At 47.0% G+C, this 18,142-nt stretch overlaps 1 protein-coding gene across 1 annotated transcript in view; it reads left to right on the top strand.

Moving 5' to 3' along the window:
* Positions 1-16,348, top strand: part of EFHB (EF-hand domain family member B) — a 60,634-nt gene extending 44,286 nt beyond the window's left edge. Inside the window, exons 10-13 of the mRNA XM_055417111.2 lie at positions 6,904-7,111; positions 9,915-10,127; positions 11,910-12,091; positions 16,089-16,348. Of these exons, the coding sequence (XP_055273086.2) occupies positions 6,904-7,111; positions 9,915-10,127; positions 11,910-12,091; positions 16,089-16,262 (777 nt within the window). The 3' untranslated portion in view covers positions 16,263-16,348. The remainder of the gene's footprint in view (positions 1-6,903; positions 7,112-9,914; positions 10,128-11,909; positions 12,092-16,088) is intronic.
* Positions 16,349-18,142: the final 1,794 nt, after the last annotated feature.

Below are 18,142 nucleotides of genomic sequence, written 5' to 3'. Positions count from 1 at the left end.
CAGTTCAGTCGCTCAGTCGTGTCCGACTCTCTGCGACCCCATGAATCACAGCACGCCAGGCCTCCCTGTCCATCACCAACTCCCGGAGTTCACTCAGACTCATGTCCATCGAGTCGGTGATGCCATCCAGCCATCTCATTCTCTGTTGTCCCCTTTTCCTCCTGCTCCCAATCCCTCCCAGCATCAGAGTCTTTTCCAGCAAGTCAACTCGACGCATGAGGTGGCCAAAGTATTGGAGTTTCAGCCTCAGCATCAGTCCTTCCAATTCAGTTCAGTTCAGTTTAGTTCAGTCGCTAAGTCGTGTCTGACTCTCGCGACCCCATGAATCACAGCACGCCAGGCCTCCCTGTCCATCACCAACTCCCGGAGTTCACTCAGACTCATGTCCACAGAGTCGGTGATGCCATCCAGAAGCACTGAGTAGACGTCCCTGTGCTACACAGGAGGCTCTCATTAGTTATCTGTTTGTCCGTGGTATCAATGGTGTAAATGTGTCGGTCTTAATCTCCCCATTCACCCCTCCTCCCCCTTGGTATCGATGCGACTGTCCTCTGCGTGTGTGTCTGTATGTCTGCTTTGCAAATAGGTTCATCTGCACCATTTTTCTAGATTCCACATAAAAGCGATATTATGCAGTATTTGTTTTTCTCTTTCTGACTTACTTCACTCTGTATGACATCTCTAGGTCCATCCACATCTTTGCGAATGGCACTGTTTCATTTCTGAACAAGTATATTTTTAACTTTATTCAACTCCGCGTATCCACAGAGATGACACTGGAGAAATCCACATGGTAGTGGTGTGAATAGGGAAACTAGCAGGATGCGCAGTGCTCTCCTTTCTGAAAATTCTTCATTTTAGATGTAATTATAGGCAAGACGATCATCTTAATAGCTGTTGATTATCTCAGTGAACCACCAGGCACATTCCTTACGATAAAATTAAATTAAGCAGGGAGAAAATTACTGAGAATTATTTAATGCTGATATGCCTTTTAAATAGTTAACTGTTAATAGGTACAACATAGTGCTCAGTGTCCTTGAGGAGCTTTTTCTGCAAGGGTAATAAGATGGGCGTCTTCCTGGTACAGCTGTAGGATGGTTTTTGATTGTTTGAATCTTATACTGTTGAGTGCCCAGATTTAATTTAATTGAAAAGCAAAACAAAACAGAACAAATAAACCGTGATTTCCTAAATAAATCTTCTTGGCTTAGAGGATTAATTGTTATTTGCTGAACATTCATAGTACATCAAATATTATTCCAGATAATGTGCAGGCTTTTTACTCAGGGAATGTAAAATCTAGAAGAGAAAAATAAAGAAAAAAAAAACAAAAGGCTCATCATGTCCAAGAATGGTCACAGCAGAGTCTTAGATTTTCAAAATTCGTATGTGTAATTCCAACTTCTTTACTCTAATTATTATCCAGGAAGTAGCTGAGGTGGGAAGATTCCTTTCAGGGGACAGTTCCGTCGATGACAACACTGGCCTACTCCGAAGTGTGAGCCCGGAGCTGGGGAGGCAGGGGCTGCGGCCCCAAGGCTCGGTTCCCGCGCAGCTGCGGGCGCCTGGGGCAGGGAGCGCTCAGCGAGCGCCGGGCCTGCCAGCTCCCTGCTGCGGAGCGTCTGCGCGGCGAGGCGGGCGGCCGGGCTGACGGTGGGCCGGAAGGCAGCGCGCGACTCACGCCCTCCACGGGCTCAGTGGCCCGAAACTGCGACTCCTAACTCGAAGGCGAGCCGGCAGGACAGCAGCTCCGAGGGGGACACAGGCTCAGGCCGGCAGTGTGGCCGGAGCGAGGGGCGTCTCTGCCCGCGAGCCAGACGGGCCCGCCGGCGGCTGGAGCCGCGAGTTCGCACGCGGAGGCCGCCTCTGCTCAGGCCGGTGGCTTCGCTCGGCGCCCGGTCTGCTGGTAACCGTGGTGCCGTGTCCGGTGCAAGGACGGATCCCGGCGGTGCCGGTGGCCCCCTGGGTGGTTCAGGCTCCATCTGAAGCTCGATCCCAGCCATCCTTACGGGAGGATGGACCCTCATCGTGGGCAGCGGTGTGAATTACTTGGATGGTTCACTCAGCAGCTGTGATTTGTTTCCGTGGTTTTCTTTTTTAAACTTTTTTTTTTTATTGGAGTAGAGTTGATTTATAATGTGTTAGCTTCAGGTGTACAGCAAAGTGAATCAGTCATACATACCCATCAGTTCAGTTCAGTTCAGTCACTCAGTCGTGTCCGACTCTCCGCGACCCCATGAATCACAGCAGGCCAGGCCTCCCTGTCCATCACCAACTCCCGGAGTTCACTCAAACTCATGTCCACAGAGTCGGTGATGCCATCCAGCCATCTCATTCTCCGTCATCCCCTTCTCCTCCCGCCCCCAACCTTTCCCAGCATCAGAGTCTTTTCCAGTGAGTCAACTCGTCGCATGAGGTGGCAAAAGTATTGCAGTTTCAGCTTTAGCATCAGTCCCTCCAATGAACATCCAGGATTGATCCCCTTCAGAATGGACTGGTTGGATCTCCTTGCAGTATAAGGGACTCTCAAGAGTCTTCTCCAACACCACAGTTCAAAAGCATCGATTCTTCGGCGATCAGCCTTCTTCACAGTCCAACTCTCACATCCATACATGACCACGGGAAAAACCATTGCCTTGACTAGATGGACCTTGGTTGGCAAAGTAATGTCTCTGCTTTTTAATATACTATCAAGGTTGGTCATAACTTTCCTTCCAAGGAGCAAGCATCTTTTAATTTCATGGCTGCAATTAGCATCTGCAGTGATTTTGGAGCCCCAAAAAAAGTCTGACACTGTTTCCACTGTTTTTCCATCTATTTCCCATGAAGTGATGGGACCAGATGCCATGATCTTCGTTTTCTGAATGTTGAGCTTCAAACCAACCTTTTCACTCTCCTCTTTCACTTTCATCAAGAGGCTTTTGAGTTCCTCTTCACTTTCTGCCATAAGGGTAGTGTCATCTGCATATCTGAGGTTATTGATATTTCTCCCAGCAATCTTGATTCCAGCTTGTGCTTCTTCCATCCCAGCGTTCCTCATGATGTACTCTGCATATAAGTTAAATAAGCAAGGTGACAATATACAACCTTGACGTACACCTTTTCCTATTTGGAACCAGTCTGTTGTTCCATGTCCAGTTCTAACTGTTGCTTCCTGACCTGCATACAGGTTTCTCAAGAGGCAGGTCAGGTGGTCTGGGATTCCCATCTCTTTCAGAATGTTCCACAGTTTATTGTGATCCACACAGTCAAAGGCTTTGGCATAGTCAATGAAGCAGAAATAGATGTTTTTCTGGAACTCTCTTGCTTTCTCCATGATCCAGCGGATGTTGGCAATTTGATCTCTGGTGCCTCTGCCTTTTCTAAAACCTGCTTGAACATCTGGGAGTTCACGGTTCACATATTGCTGAAGCCTGGCTTGGAGAATTTTGAGCATGACTTTGCTAGCGTGTGAGATGAGGGCAATTGTGCGGTAGTTTGAGCATTCTTTGGCATTGTCTTTCTTTGGGATTGGAATGAAGACTGACCTCTTCCAGTCCTGTGGCCACTGCTGAGTTTTCCAAATCTGCTGGCATATTGAGTGCAGCACTTTCACAGCATCATCTTTCAAGACTTGAAATAGCTCAACTGGAATTCCATCACCTCCACTAGCTTTGTTCGTAGTGATGCTCTCTAAGGCCCACTTGACTTCACATTCCAAGATGTCTGGCTCTAGGTCAGTGATCACGTTATTGTGACTATCTTGCTTGTGAAGATCTTTTTTGTACATACACATATATCCACTCTTTTTTAGATTCTTTTCCACATAGGCCATTACAAAGGACTGAATAGAGTTCCCTGTGCTGTACTGCTGCTGCTGCTGTTGCTAAGTCACCTCAGTCGTGTCCGACTCTGTGTGACCCCATAGACGGAAGCCCACCAGGCTCCCCCGACCTTGGGATTCTCCAGGCAAGAACACTGGAGTGGGTTGCCATTTCCTTCTCCAATGTGTGAAAGTGAAAAGTGAAAGTGAGGTCAGTTACATTTCTGCTATTAGCTTAACGCCTGCGGAGTTAGTCACAAGGGTTTTGACTTGGAAAAACTATGCCAAAAGAAAACTTTAGGAAGTACTAACTGGCATTTCTTAGAATTTTCTGAGAGTCAAAAGAAAGGAAAATGCTTTATGAAAATCTTTTAATAATTTACATTTCTAAAGATTGTAATATTTAGGATTGAAGCAATTATTCTAAATAGTTTTCCACTACATAGAATATTACATAAAAACATGACTGCTGAGATTTTTGCAAATAAACACCAAATGTAGGTCTTTATTAGTTATTTTATATATAGCAGTAAACGCAGGTTCGACCTGTGGGTCGGGAAGACCCCCGGAGGAGGGCATGGCAGCCCCCTCCAGTGTTTTTGCCTGGAGACTCCCATGGACAGTGGAGCCTGGTGGGCTTCAGTCCACAGGGTCACAGAGTCAGACATGACAGAAGTGACTTAGCATGCACAGAGTGTGTCTATGGCATTCTCAGTCCCCAGTTTGTCTCTGCCTCCGTCCCCTGGTAACCATAAGTTTGTTTTCTACATCCCTGACTCTACTTCTGTTTTGTAAGTAAGTTCATTTGGACCTCCTCCTTCCTTTCAGGCTCCACATCTGAGCCATATCATATGATATTAGTCTTTCTCTGTCTGAGTCACTTCAGTCAGAATGACCATGTCTAGGTCCATCCATGTTGTTACAAATATGGCATTATTTTCTTCTTTTTTGTTGCTGAGTAATATTCCACTGAATATATGTACCACAGCTTCTTTATCCGGTCCTCTGTTTATCCATTTATCTGACGCAACAAGAGGCGTCTTTAATCTTCCAATCTGTAGCTTTCCATGTGGCAGCCAAACTGACAGGCCACTGGCAACAGTCCAAGAGTCAGTAAAAATATACAGGTTCGTCAAGGGGAGTGCTGGCTGGAACCATGAAAATAAACGAGTTCCACCCACTGAGGAGAGTGACTGCTTGTTTTTGGTCCTTCATAGCTCTCACTGAGGTTGAAAGCCACAGCAGACCAGTGAGGACCCTGGGTTTCAGGTTTGTGAAACCATTATTCATAGAGACTTGCAGTTCAAAGGGGTCATGAGGCTTGTGAGGCCCCAGAAGTCCTAGCATTGTCTCCATGTGGCTTCTGGGTCAGAAGCGCTGGAACATTCCCCAGACGGGTATGGAGAGCAGCAACACAATTATACATCCAGAGTGGAAGCCACAGAAATAATACGCTGTGAACCTTTCTTCTCCACTTTGAACAAGCCCCACCAGCGGATTCCTGACACCTCTGCTTGTTACAGACTGAGTGGGATGGCAGCTTCGGCATCTACAGCCTGTGAAGCCATAGCAGTTTGAATCCCTGCCCCCTGAAGTTGAACAGATACCTCTGGCCCGTAGTCCCCCAGGGGACGAGGGGACTTTGGCTCACAGCTACTCAGTGTCCTCCTTAGAACAGCTGGGTTTTGGGTGTGGGGGAGGGGGAAGTAAAGGATGCAGAGGCAGAAGTGGCTCTGCCCCTGGTGAGTAAGAAGCATGTGTTTTCATTATTGCCACCATCTATTTTAGTTTGGGGGACCCTTGATTCAACAGTCATCCCCCTTGTCCCCCCATTGCTTTTCTGTTAGGACTGTGGGGTCTGCATTATTTTGTTGACTTGGACATGTGGCAGAGAATTTCATAAAGCAGTCTCTGCTTTATCCCGGACATTGCAGCTCCCTGCCAAGATAATATATTTTACATTCTAATTCTGTTTCAACAGCAGGGTTAGGAACATTCTCCAGGCCTGTGGGTCTGGCTGCAGGAATTTATCTGGAATTCATCTGGAATTCATGGGTCAGTTTCTCATTTTCCAGGGGATTGCCTTCGTCAGCGTTGTGACTCCAACTCTGGGCCTAGGAGCGAATGCTGGTCAGTGAGTCACTCATGGTTTCTCTTGGGAGTTTATCTGTCTCAGGGAAGTCTCTCTAGAGGGCCAAGCTCCCTTGTGGCAGCTGGCAGGGAGGCTTGGACCTTTCACAGTAGGCTTGGGTGGATTTAAGGTGAGCTTGACAGGCTGCAGCAGGGCTGCGTGGTAAGACGTCCTGCTCTGGCCGTTCCTCCTTAACAAGCATTCCGTGCTCCAGGTCCTCACCCCCCCAGGTGAATCAGCCAGTTCTGCCCACAGCCTTTCGAAATTTCCCTTTCATGTTTGCAGCTCACCTTAGGTGCTTCTGTCTTTAACTGCTGTCTGAAAGGGGTGGAAACTTCCCCTCTTGCCCAGGGGAGCGTTAATAGCTAGAGTGCAGCAGGATCGTAGATCCTTGACCAGGAATCGAACCAATGTTCCCTTCAGTGGGAGAAGCGTGGAGTCTTAACTGCTCACTGTACCACCAGGGAGTTCCCGGGAGGCAGCTGTCTTTGAAACCACCTCCTCGTGCTTGGCCTGCAGCCACTTCCCACTTTCTCCTCTTTATCAGGCAATGGTGTGGAGGACCATGGGCTGCCCAGTTGGAAAACCAGAGATTTTCAAAGCTTTGGAAGCATGAAAGTTGTAGGAAGTTGTGGGAAGTATACAATGCTGGTCAAATGAAATGTCAAGCTTGGATCATGCTTGGGCCTGTTCCACCAGAGTGTAGGCAACACGATTTAAAGACAAAGATACTAAAACGAACAAAGGTCGACACCCCACTCCAATCAGGGTTGAAATTACTGGGCATGTATCAGATGGACACAATGAGGACCAATCTCGCTTAAAGTTTGACTCTTATGTGAAAAATAAGATTCTAGGAATTTATGTGATAGACATTTTTTTTTTCCTCCAGGGAAATAACAGATGTTGCCCACTCTGCTCTTGAAGACAATGCTCATGTCACCTTTTCTTGCTTTGTGTCTGACAGAAGGGAGATGGGGTGATAGACAAAGCTGAGCTTCAGGAAGCGTGCGACCAGGCCAGCTTGCACTTAGATAAGAAGCTCCTGGACCAGCTATTTGAATACTGTGATGTAGATAATGACGGGCTGATTAACTACCTCGAATTTGCGAATTTTCTTACCTGGAAAGATAAAATCCCCCTTAAAGAGTATGAAGAGAGGGTCCTCATTAAAGGTATTTAATTTTTGAAGGTTTGCTAAATTCTTAAATGTACTTTCATGTTTTCTTTGTCCTGGGAGTTCAACTGTTGTCAACTTTAATATGTATTTAAAAATATGCATATATATACAAATTTATTTTCTTTTTCATGCATAGAATATCTGTGGAAGGACAGGAAAGAATTTGATAACATTTACTATTTCTGGGGAGGTGAGGTAGGGATAGGTCGCTAAGGGACAGTCTATATTTTGGTATCTCTTGAAGTTGGAACGATGTATTACTTAAAAGAAAACAATTATGAGCAAAGCAATTTACACAGAAGCCCAAAATATGAAAGAGAGTTCCTAAGAAAGATGCTTGACAACCATATTCTTAGAGAAATTAGCTTCCTTTCCCTGGAAAAGTCAATTGTAAAATAGAATTTGATCTTTTACATTTTTTAAGAAAAGGACAACCATAATCTTGACTTTTATTCAACATTTTTAAGGTTTACACATTATCTTCCTGCATCACTAACCACATATAGATATATATATACACATATGTAGAAATAGATTTGTGCATGCGTGTATGGAAATTTTTAAAAATAGCTAAAATCACAGTGAATGTACCATTTTTATTTGGCTTAAAAAAACTTAGGTCTCAAATTTCTATGGAACGAAGAGATACTTTCACAATTTCTGTAAACTTCATTTTCAGTTTCTTCACACTGTTGTATTGTAAATTACTAAACCATTTCCTCACTCTCTAAAACTTAGGTTATTTCCAGATATTTCAAGAGTAATATGAGTGACCATATAACGATTATCTTTCAGAAAGCTTTGTTTCTAATTATATCTCATTTCTTATGAATGTCATTTTTGTCCCAGAAGTAACTGTTTTCACTTTGCCTTTTTCAATGATTGTACCAATTTGCAATTTTATCATTCAAGACTGTGAGACAGTTTTAGTCCAATCTAGCTACCATTGAGTGTCATTTCAAACATTCTGGTAATTTAGTTGTTATATAATGATACCTCATTTGTTTTAATTTTTAAGTCTGGATTATTAGAGATGATTACCTTTTAAAAGGTTGTTTGCATTTTTACCTCCTCTTGGAATAGCTCTCCCTCTAAAAAGTTTTCACTTTCATTCCTGCAAAGCCAGTGCCACATTTTGGGCTTTATTGAGGATGGGCGCCCTTACCAGTTTCTGGGATGGCTTTTCTACTCTATCCACTAGAAGAAGAGCAGGAAGATCTTTTCTATCTAATGAAGCTTCTTATAGAAAACAGTTCTACCCTAGTTCTCTCAGAAATAAGCAGAGGGTGACAGTATTCTCTTTCTTGGCACAACTCATGAAGCAGTGGGGAAAGCAGAAGCCTGTTTTCAAACCAGATGGTTCTTCACATTGTTCCTGGTTTTGGGGTCCTGACTTCAGCAGCCCTTTTCGGTGGATGTTTTACGTTTTTTCATCTTTTCTTTTCTCCTTAGGCGGGTCAGTCAGCAGGGGCTCAGGAATGGTCTGTCCCCGCGTTGTCGGCTAGAGAAAAGGGGCTGCGTTCTTCAAGGAACTGGCTTTTTGGAAGTTTTCTTTAACCTTTTTCATACTTGTTCTGGATTTCTGCCTTTGGGAGGAGGGGCGCGAGGAGGGGATTAGAGGATCTGAAACACGGGGCCTGGCGATCTCGGGCCCAAGGCCTCAGGCGCTGAGGGAGGGGCGGGCCTCAGGTGTCTTCCGCGCGCCCCGCCCCGCCCCTCGTCGACCGCCCTCTTTCCCCGCCCCTCGGCCCTGAACCCCGTGCGCCCCGCCCCTCGGCCCGTCCCCCGCGCCCCGCCCCGCCCCCGCTCGCCCCGCCCCTCCCACTCGCCCCGCCCATCTCCCCGCCCACTCGCGCCACCGCCCACTCGCGCCCCGCCCCTCGGCCCTGTACCCCGCGTGCCCCGCCCCCCGGGCGCCCCGCCCCGCCCCTCCCCCGCTCGCCCCGCCCCTCCCCCGCTCGCCCCGCCCCTCCCCCGCTCGCCCCGCCCCTCCAACTCGCCCCTCCCCTCTCCCCGCCCACTCGCGCCCCCGCCCACTCGCGCCCCGCCCCTCGGCCCTGAACCCCGCGCGCACCGCCCCCCGCGCGCGCCCCGCCCCCCCGCGCGCGCCCCGCCCCCCCGCGCGCGCCCCGCCCTCGGCTCCCTGCGCGCGGCCGGCGCACTTCCTGCCGGGAGACGCTGCGTCAGCTTGAGTCCTCGGCCGCGCAGCTGCTCCAGCGCGGCTGCGGAAGAGGCCGGGGCTCAGTGTGGCAGCCGCAGCTCAGGGCTTTCTCTTGTACGCTGACTTGGAGGGGGCTGTTTATAGAACTGGGCGCGCACGGCGAGTTCTCCTTTCTTCTCCAAATGTCGCAGCGCGTGGCGTCCCCCCGCCGCGATCCAGTGTTTGTGTGGCGTTTGCAATTCCAGATACATCTTCTCTTACCTCCCCAGGCCATAGTCCTAGGAACAGCTCTGGTAATCCTGTGCTCAAGTCAAATATGAAAATGAGCTCTAATTTTAAAAGAGAGGAAAGAAAAAACAAGTTTTCTGTTTTCTTTTGGTGTTTCAGATTTAAAAGCTTTATTCTAGAGTGAAATGAGCAGAGTAGTGAATAGAAATATTAGACGTTGTTCACATTTCCAGGTGTATGAACTTGTGCTTCCACAGCGAGTTCTAGTGTCAGTGAAGTGTCTGCACCAGCTCAGCCTCCCTTTCCACCAGCAAGAAGAGACTAAGTGGGAAAACTCACTTGGCTGTAGGGCGAGCTCTGGGTTGTAGCTCTGTCCTGTACTTTCCCCCGTTTCCCTCTTTGTTTGAAGGTAGAAAACCGGATTGTGCAAACCCTGCTGAGGCTAGTGTTGAAGAATCTGAACCAGCTCTCCTGTTAAAGCCTGAAGACATTGTCTTAAAAGAACCAGGGAGCTCAGAAAAAACTCTGCGGACACTTTTGAGGCCAAGCGATAAAGTTTCTAATCACTACAAGACGACTTCTTCCGAGATCAGTGCGGTTGTAGGCGCTGTTCCTTCTACCTGTAAGTTTGTCACCTTATATGCTGAGTTTTAAAAGGAGCAGCAAACGCAGAAGGGGACTGGCCTTGAGTCTGTCCTTGCATTGTCCGCAGCCTGCATTAGACTCTTAACTTTCTCAAAGCCTAGGACCTTTCATTCAACTCGTGTTCTAAGCACCCAGGGGGGCTTACTGGATATAGGCTGAATTGAGCTAGTGTTCATGGTGACCCAAGTGAAATGATTCTGCGTTAATGAAATTGAAACCATTGTAGCTCAGAACCCCAAATGTTAGATATTGTCATAATTCAGAATTCATCAAGTGGTAGGAGACTCTTTTCTTTTTGGCTGCACCATGAAGCATGTGGGATCTTAGTTTCCTGACCAGGGATCAAACTGATGCCCCCCGCATTGAGAGCCTGGAGTCTTAACCACTGGACCACCAGGGAAGTCCCAAGTGGTAGGAGACTTAAGTGATTATTAGCTAAAAACAGATTTTCCCTCAGAGATTTGAGGAGCTGTTAGAAAACAGTTCCTTCGTTTTCATTCTCCATCTGTTAGTCTGCTAGGGCTGTTGCAACAAATACCACAAACGGAATGGTTAAACAGCAGAAATTGATCATCTCTTTTTTGGATTTCCTTCCTATTTAGGTCACCACTCAGATTCACTTTGCTGTTGCAGTAGAAACTAACAGTGTTGTAAAGCAACTGTATTGCAATAAAAATTAATTAAAATAAATTTTCTTTTTTTAAATTGATTCCACGGTGGCTGGAAGTCTGAGATCGGCATGTTGTCAGGCTGGCTACCTTCTGAGGCTGTGAGGGGGCCTTTTTTCCAGGCCCCATCCTGGCTTCCAGGTGTTTGTTGGCAGTCTTTGGTGCTGCTCGCTTTCTGCTGCGTCACCCCGATCTCTGCCTTCATCTTCATGTGGTTTTCTCCCGTGTGAGTGTCTGTGCCCCTGCGTCCCCTTTTTGTAAGAACTCCAGGTGTGTTGGACTAAGGGTCCATCCTTCTCCAGTATGACCACATTTTAATTATTCCTGCAATGACCCTATTTCCAAATTAGGTCACCTCTTGAGGTACTAGGGTTAGGACTTTAACATAAGAGTCTGGGGAGGATACAGTTCAGCTCATAGACCCCGAAATCTCAGTACAAATCATCATGAATGCTGGTTACTTAGAAAGGCTCTTTTATGTTGGTCAAGATCCCTTTTTTGGAGTCAGGCTGTGATTAAGGATTTATGTGTTTTTCTTTACTGGATTTCATAGACACACTTTGCAGTCTGTTGTGATGAGATCTTGCTGTTCTCTGTGGAATAGTCCTGTCCAACAGAAATACAATCGTCGTCATATGTGTTTAAAATTTTTTAGTAGCCACATTAAAAAAAAGAAGTGCAATTAACTTTACTAGTATATTGGGAATTCCCTGGCAGTCCAGTGGCTAGGACTTAGTGCTTTCACAGCTGTGGCCCAGACTTAATACCTGGTTAGGGAACTAAGATCCTGAGAGCCACATGGAGCAGCCAAAATTTTTCTTTTAAATAGTACATATTTGTACTATTGTGTGTGTATATAATACACAATATGTATCTCCAAAGCACTGCTCTCTCAACAAGGAATCAATATGATGACTAATTAAATGTTTCACATTCTTTCTTTGGGTACTAACTAAATCTTTGAAATTGTGTATTTTACACTCACAGCACATATCAGTTTGGACTGGCCACATTTCCAGTGCTCAATGGCCCGGTGGCTGGCAGCTGCTATATTTAGAATGTCTGTTTTCCCCCCTCCATTGATGTCCTAGGTTACCCCACATATGGCGTTCCAAGCATTCGGTCCGATATTCCTGCTCCCCTAATTCGCCGAGTCAGCGACAGGACCAGTTACGGTGAGGAGGGAAATGCCTACTCACTGCTGCATCCTACCATCTTTGCCCAGAAAGGGGTGTTTGAAAGGGACTTCTTCAAGACCAGATCCAAACAAGAGGTACCACATGGGATTTCAAAAGGGTTGAAAGAAAGGCCAACTTCACACTGGCACACAAAGATGGAAAGGTTTATTTGCTTGAGCTCTTATATTATAAAAGTCATCAGGAGCCCCTCAAATTAGGAGTCCTGAGGATTGTGTGCAATTTGGTTGTGATATTTGGTACAGTTCTTCAAGTAGAACTTCCTCTGATAAGAGGCATTTCACTCATGTCATATATTCAGCTTGACCTGTGTCTAAAAAGAAAAAACGTTTTCCTAACATTCAACACTCTTCTTTGTTGAATAAAAGCAAAGAGGCCCAGGAGTTCCCTGGTGGTCTAGTGTAAGAATCCGCCTGCCAATGCAGGGGACATGGTTTCGATCCCTGGTGGGGAGATTCCACATGCCAGGTGGCATCTAAGCCCGCACACCACAGCTACTGGCCCACGAGAAGCCCTCGCAGTCAGAAGCCCCCGCCGCGACTGGAGAGGAGACCTGCACCTGGAGAAAGCCCACATGCAGCAGCGAAGACCCAGCACAGTCAAAGATACTGTTTTTAAAAAAGCGAAGATGCTCAGCCGCTTGCTTGTGTGAGTCTCCCTGCGGCCGTGGGTCTCCAGAAACCACAGCATGCGGGTGGGGAGGGCCCCCTGCCCTCTCTGTGAGCTCTTATCTCAGGTGATCGCAGCAAGCCCGGATTTAAAATGTTCCACCCTGTTCTCATGTGTCAGCCCCACATGTGTCTTTTTTTTTTTTTCACTTGGAAAACGCGGTCGTCACGCCCCAGGTGATTTTCTTCCTACGCTGGGTTTCAAGCAGGTGCAACCGGCTAGGCCAGAATAGCCGCTGGGGTTCTGAGGGCCGAGAAGTAATAGCAGGTCTGGGTCAGACCAGCCCGTCCGGATCTGCCACTGCGGAAGGCAAGTTGTGATCTAGGGAGCAACTCCTTTGAACTCTCAGATCCAGAGCTGGGAATGATGTGAACAGACCTACGATGCTTTCCAGGACTTCAGATGAAGGGTCTCTCACTTACAAACTCGCAGACTTAGTAATATTCATTGCAGCGATTCATCCCCACTGAAGCGGGGTGGGCAGAAAGACAGGAGGATGCCTGCTGGCTGGTCCCAAAGAAGGGACCCTCGATCCAGCACAGAGCGGGTGGAGAGGAGACACCCACAGACTACATTTTCTCTTCCCTCAGTCACTCTAAAGGGCCTATGAAATAGGCTGTCAGGGCTGACGAAATGGAAATCTGCTTGTTTCCTGACGCTTAAAATTCTTTTAACTAAAAAAAAAAAAAAATTCTTTTCACCAGAAAGTCATTGTTTATATCATGATTCTAGGTAGAAAGTAAGACCCCAGAGGCTTTCACATATAATATTCCAGCCGAATGATATTCTAGAAAAGGCCAAGCCATGGAGAAGTAAGAATGCCAGTATGCCAGAGGCTTGGAGGGAAGCTGGGGGATAAATGGCTGTAGCACAGAGGGTCTTTAAGGCAGTATACCATACAGTGTGTGCTAAATCGCTTCAGCCGTGTCCGACGCTGCGACCCTATGCACTGTTGTTCGCCAGACTCCTCTGTCCGTGGGCTTCTCCAAGCAAGATACCGGAGTGGGTTGCCATTCCCTTCTCCAGGGGATCTTCAGGATCCAGGGATCGAACTCCCGCCTCTTACGTCTCCTGCATTGGCTGGCGAATTCTTTTCTCTACCGCCACCTAATGGTGGATAGACGTCATTATACATCTGTCAGTAGGGAACTGTGGACTTCAGTTAATAGTACTATATCAATACTGGCTCATCGCTTGTAACAAATACACTACACTTAATGCAGTGTTTCTGGTGGTCCTGTGGTTAAGACTCTGCACTTTCAATGCACCAGGGGTTTGATCTCTGTCTGGGAAATAAAATCCCACCTGGCATGTGGCACAGCGAAAAAGAAAGAAAAAGATATTAACAGGGGCTTCCCTGGTGTTCCAGTGGTTAAGAATCCACCTGCCAACGCAGGGGACATGGGTTCCATTCCTGGTTCAGGAAGATCCCACATGCGGCGAGCAGCTAAGCCTGAGAGCCACAGTTACTGAGCCTGTGCTCTGGAGCCTGGGGCCGCACCTACCAGACTCACGTGTCACAGCTACTGAACCCCACACGCCCTGCAGCCCGAGCTCCACCATAAGAGAGATCCCCTCACTGAGAAGCCAGCACACCACAAGCAGAGAAAGCCCTTGCACAGCAACGAAGACCCAGCACAGCTGCAAATAAAATTTGAAAAGAATTAGTAATAAGGGAAATGGGGGTGCAAGTGATAGAGCATATGGGAGCTCTCTGCAATTTCTGCTCAGTTTTTCTAGAAACCGAAAACTGCTCTAAGAAAACTTTATTAAATAAAAGACCTCGAGGCCTGGTTGGAGAACAGCATCACCCTGGGAATAGAGGTGTGTGCTCAGTCGCTCGGCTCAGACGTGTCCGAGTCTTTGTGGCCCCATGGACTGTAGTCTTCCAGACTGCTGTGTCCATGGGATTCTCCAGGCAGGAATACTGGAGCCGGTTGCCATTTCCTTCTCCAGGGGATCTTCCCGACCTGGGGATGCAACCTGAGTCTCCCACATCTCCTAGGCAGATTCTTTACCACTAGCGCCACCTGGGAAGCCCTTAGAATAGATGGATTTCTGTTTCTGTTAACTCATCAATACACAGGATGGAGTAAGAAAATGCCTCCCAAGGAGCAGGGGAGGAAGCCGGGGAGACGGTCTGGATGCCCAAGACCCCGCCCTGGGCGCACTCTGCAGGGACATCCCTTCCCTGCCCTGGGAACAGAAGCCGTGCCTGAGCCTTGAGTCACCGCTGCTGTAGCTGCCGCTGCTGGCAGCCCTTCTGAATCTCGAGTGTGGTTGATTTTACTGCTAATTTCCCACAAGACGCATCACGTCCAGGGGACCTTTCCGTTGTTAGGGTTCTGTTCAGGAGGTGTGTGCAGCCACTGCACCATTTCTTTGGCTTTCCTGTTCACCATCTTTGCTTCCCTCCTGTGTGCTTTATATTGAATGCTTTTCCTCTTTTAGTTTCATTTTCCCCCCAGATCTTTTCTCCTCTCATTCTAATATTTCTTCCCACTCCTTGTTCTTCTCTCTCCCTTCTGTATTTTCCCTGGGACATATAAACCATGTTTCTCCCCCTCCCTTCTCTCTTTTACTAATTATCACTGCAGAGAGATGAATAATAAAGTTTGCTGGTTTTCAGTATACTCAGGATTTTTTTGGCCATGCTCAGTGCCTTGTGGGATCTCAGTCCCCAGACCAGGGATGGAGCCCAGGCCTGAGTGCTAACCACTGGACTGCCAGCGACTCCCAGCATGCGCGGGTGTTAATCTGCCCACTTGCTCGAGCTTGCACTCTCTCTGACATTTGCATCCCCACAAGTGTGGTTAAAATTTACAGCAGGCCAGTTAGAGATGTTTCATAGATGTTCTTATTTGAAAGAAGAGAAACTAATATGCTAGGGGTTTAGATATCACACATAAGGGGCTACGGGGATAGGAGTCAAATCTAGTGAGGCTGCCATATTTAACTCTTTTACTCTCCTTGAATTTGGCTGTCTCTCTTTATTTAAAAAATTTTAAATTTATTTTTATTTATCTGTGGCTTGAACCCACAGCCCCTGCATTGGAAGCTCAGAGTCTTAACCCCTGGGATGTCCGAGAAACCCCTGGCTGCCTCCCTTTAACGTGATCAGAAACACTTAGAGTTGAAAGGAGCTTTGTACATTGGCTAGTACAGCTGAATACCCTCATACTCATTCACGTTTACAAAATGATTCCTGAACTGAGAAGCCTGGAATTTTGGTATGTGCTTATTATATGCAATAAGCTCACACACAGACACATACCCACACACACACATCCACACACTTTTTAAGGGATAAATGTCCATAGTCTTAGATATTACAAAGGTATTTAAAAAAATGCAGACTAAAATACCCATAAATCTTGGTCTGACTTCAATGTTTCCCCCCCCTAGATTTCAGAGATATTATGTAACATTGGTGTCAAGCTTTCTGAGGATGAATTTGAAAATGTATGGAATCTTGCATCAAAAAAGCACCACAGAGGAGAAGTTTGTGTTGAGAACATCAGAAATGTTCTGGATGAGTTACAACATGCAGACCGAACCAAGTGCAAAACGGCCACGTGATCTTTGTGGAGTTCGTTCATTTAGATCGAATTGCTAAATCTGTGTTCACCTAATATGTTCAGTCCATTCTGGTTTTAGATATTATAATTCAGCAATCACTGTTGTAGGGCTCATATGCCTGGATGCATTGCTAATAAATTTTGAATTTTAAAGTTTATTGTTTCCTATAAAGCACCAAAGAACTTGACAAGCACTACGAGTTAACCTTTAACTGCACCCAAGGTGTAGCTCAGAATATATTGGAAGTTTGTCCATGTTTAGTATGCTTAAGAATTCTCAGCATTTTAGTGGGTGGTCTGAGATTCAAAGTCTGGTTTGTGATACAGGTTCACAGAATTCTGCCTTCAGCATTTTGTTGCTTTTCTCTGTAGGCGTCACTGTGACACAGCTGAAGCTCGATGGGCTTTTAAGTCTTGTCAGCATCTGAGGAAAACAGATTTCATTACAAGGAGCGGATTCAGGGAGAAAAAACTTGACTTCAATAAAGACAATGGCTGGCGGCTTTTCACATCTATGTCCGGAAAAGCATCTTGTCCTTGACCTATCTGAAGAGGACACAGCTGACCTCAGCGTTCGATATGTGCTCTGGAGAGTTGTTGGTAGCAGACTGCGCAGAATCATCCCTCCCTTATGCCTCACCGCTTCTTAAATTTGAATCGATTAATCAGTGCTTGCCCGGGCTTTCTCCAGCTGTGACTGTGGGCGGCCCTCGGGGCCTCTCTGCAGTCAGAAGGATCTAGGGTGCGCGCAGGGGCTCTGTCGTTGGCGGCTGTGGGCCCCAGAGTACGTGCTCAGGGGTGGTGGCCCGGGGGCTTAGCTGCTACCGGCGTATCGAATTTTCCTGGACCAAGGATTGAACCCGCGGCCCCTGCCCTGACAGCCGGATTCTTATTCACTGCGCCACCAGAGCTGTTGGCTTTGGCTCTCTGATACGCAGATGTGATGCGGAGCCTGGATGAGCTCCAGGTGGGGATGCGAGTGTGATCCAGGCTGGGTGTGCTCTCTGCACAGAGAGCACAGGTGGGTTGAACCCATGACGGAGGCTTTCTCAGTAATGTCCCTTGATGAGTTGAATGATCAGTAACATGTATGCTACCTTGACCTTTGTGGCTTGCTTTTTTGTCTGTTAGTCTAAAACATGAGTCTAACAGATATTGTGTTTATGCTGTAGTCTGTTGTTGCTGCTCAGTCGTGTCGGACTCTTTGCAACCCCGTGGACTGTGTGTGCATGCCAGGCTTCCCTGTCCTCCACTATCTCCTGGAGTTTGCTCAAATTCTTGTCCACTGAGTTGGGGATGCTACCTGACCATCTCATCCTCTGTCACCCTCTTCTCCTTCTGCCCTCAATCTTTCCCAGCATCAGGGTCTTTTCCAGTGAGTCAGCTCTTCACACCAGCTGACCAAAGTAGTAGAGCTTCAGCTTCAGCGTCAGTCCTTCCAATGAATATTCAGGGTTGATTTCCTTTACAGTTGACTGGTTTGATCTCCTTGCAGTTCAAGGGACTCTGAAGAGTCTCCTCTAGTTCAAAAGCATCAATTCTTCAGCACTCAGCCTTCTTGGTTGTCCAGCTCTCACATCCGTATGTGACTCTTGGAAAAACCATAGCTTTGACGAGACAGACCTTTGTCAGCAAAGTGATGTCTTTGCTTTTTAACACCCTATGTTTGTTCATAGGTTTTCTTTCGAGGAGCAGTTGTCTTCTAATTTCATGGCGCGGTCACCATGCGCAGCGATGGTGAATTACATTTCTTACCTTTGGCTACAATGAGCAGGTATGAAGAACTGTAACCTCAGTCAAGTTTCATGCCTTCGTGATTTCTCACTCATTGTTAACGTCGTTTCTGCCTTTTCCTAAATTGTAGTGCATCGGGTATTGAGA

The sequence above is a fragment of the Moschus berezovskii genome, chromosome 1 (genome assembly GCF_049115385.1).
Source record: "Moschus berezovskii isolate FMDL1 chromosome 1, NW_MosBer_1.0, whole genome shotgun sequence".
NCBI classification, from domain to species: Eukaryota; Metazoa; Chordata; class Mammalia; order Artiodactyla; family Moschidae; genus Moschus; species Moschus berezovskii.
Note: the sequence above shows the minus strand (reverse complement) of the source record. Positions and strands in the feature narration are given on the sequence as shown.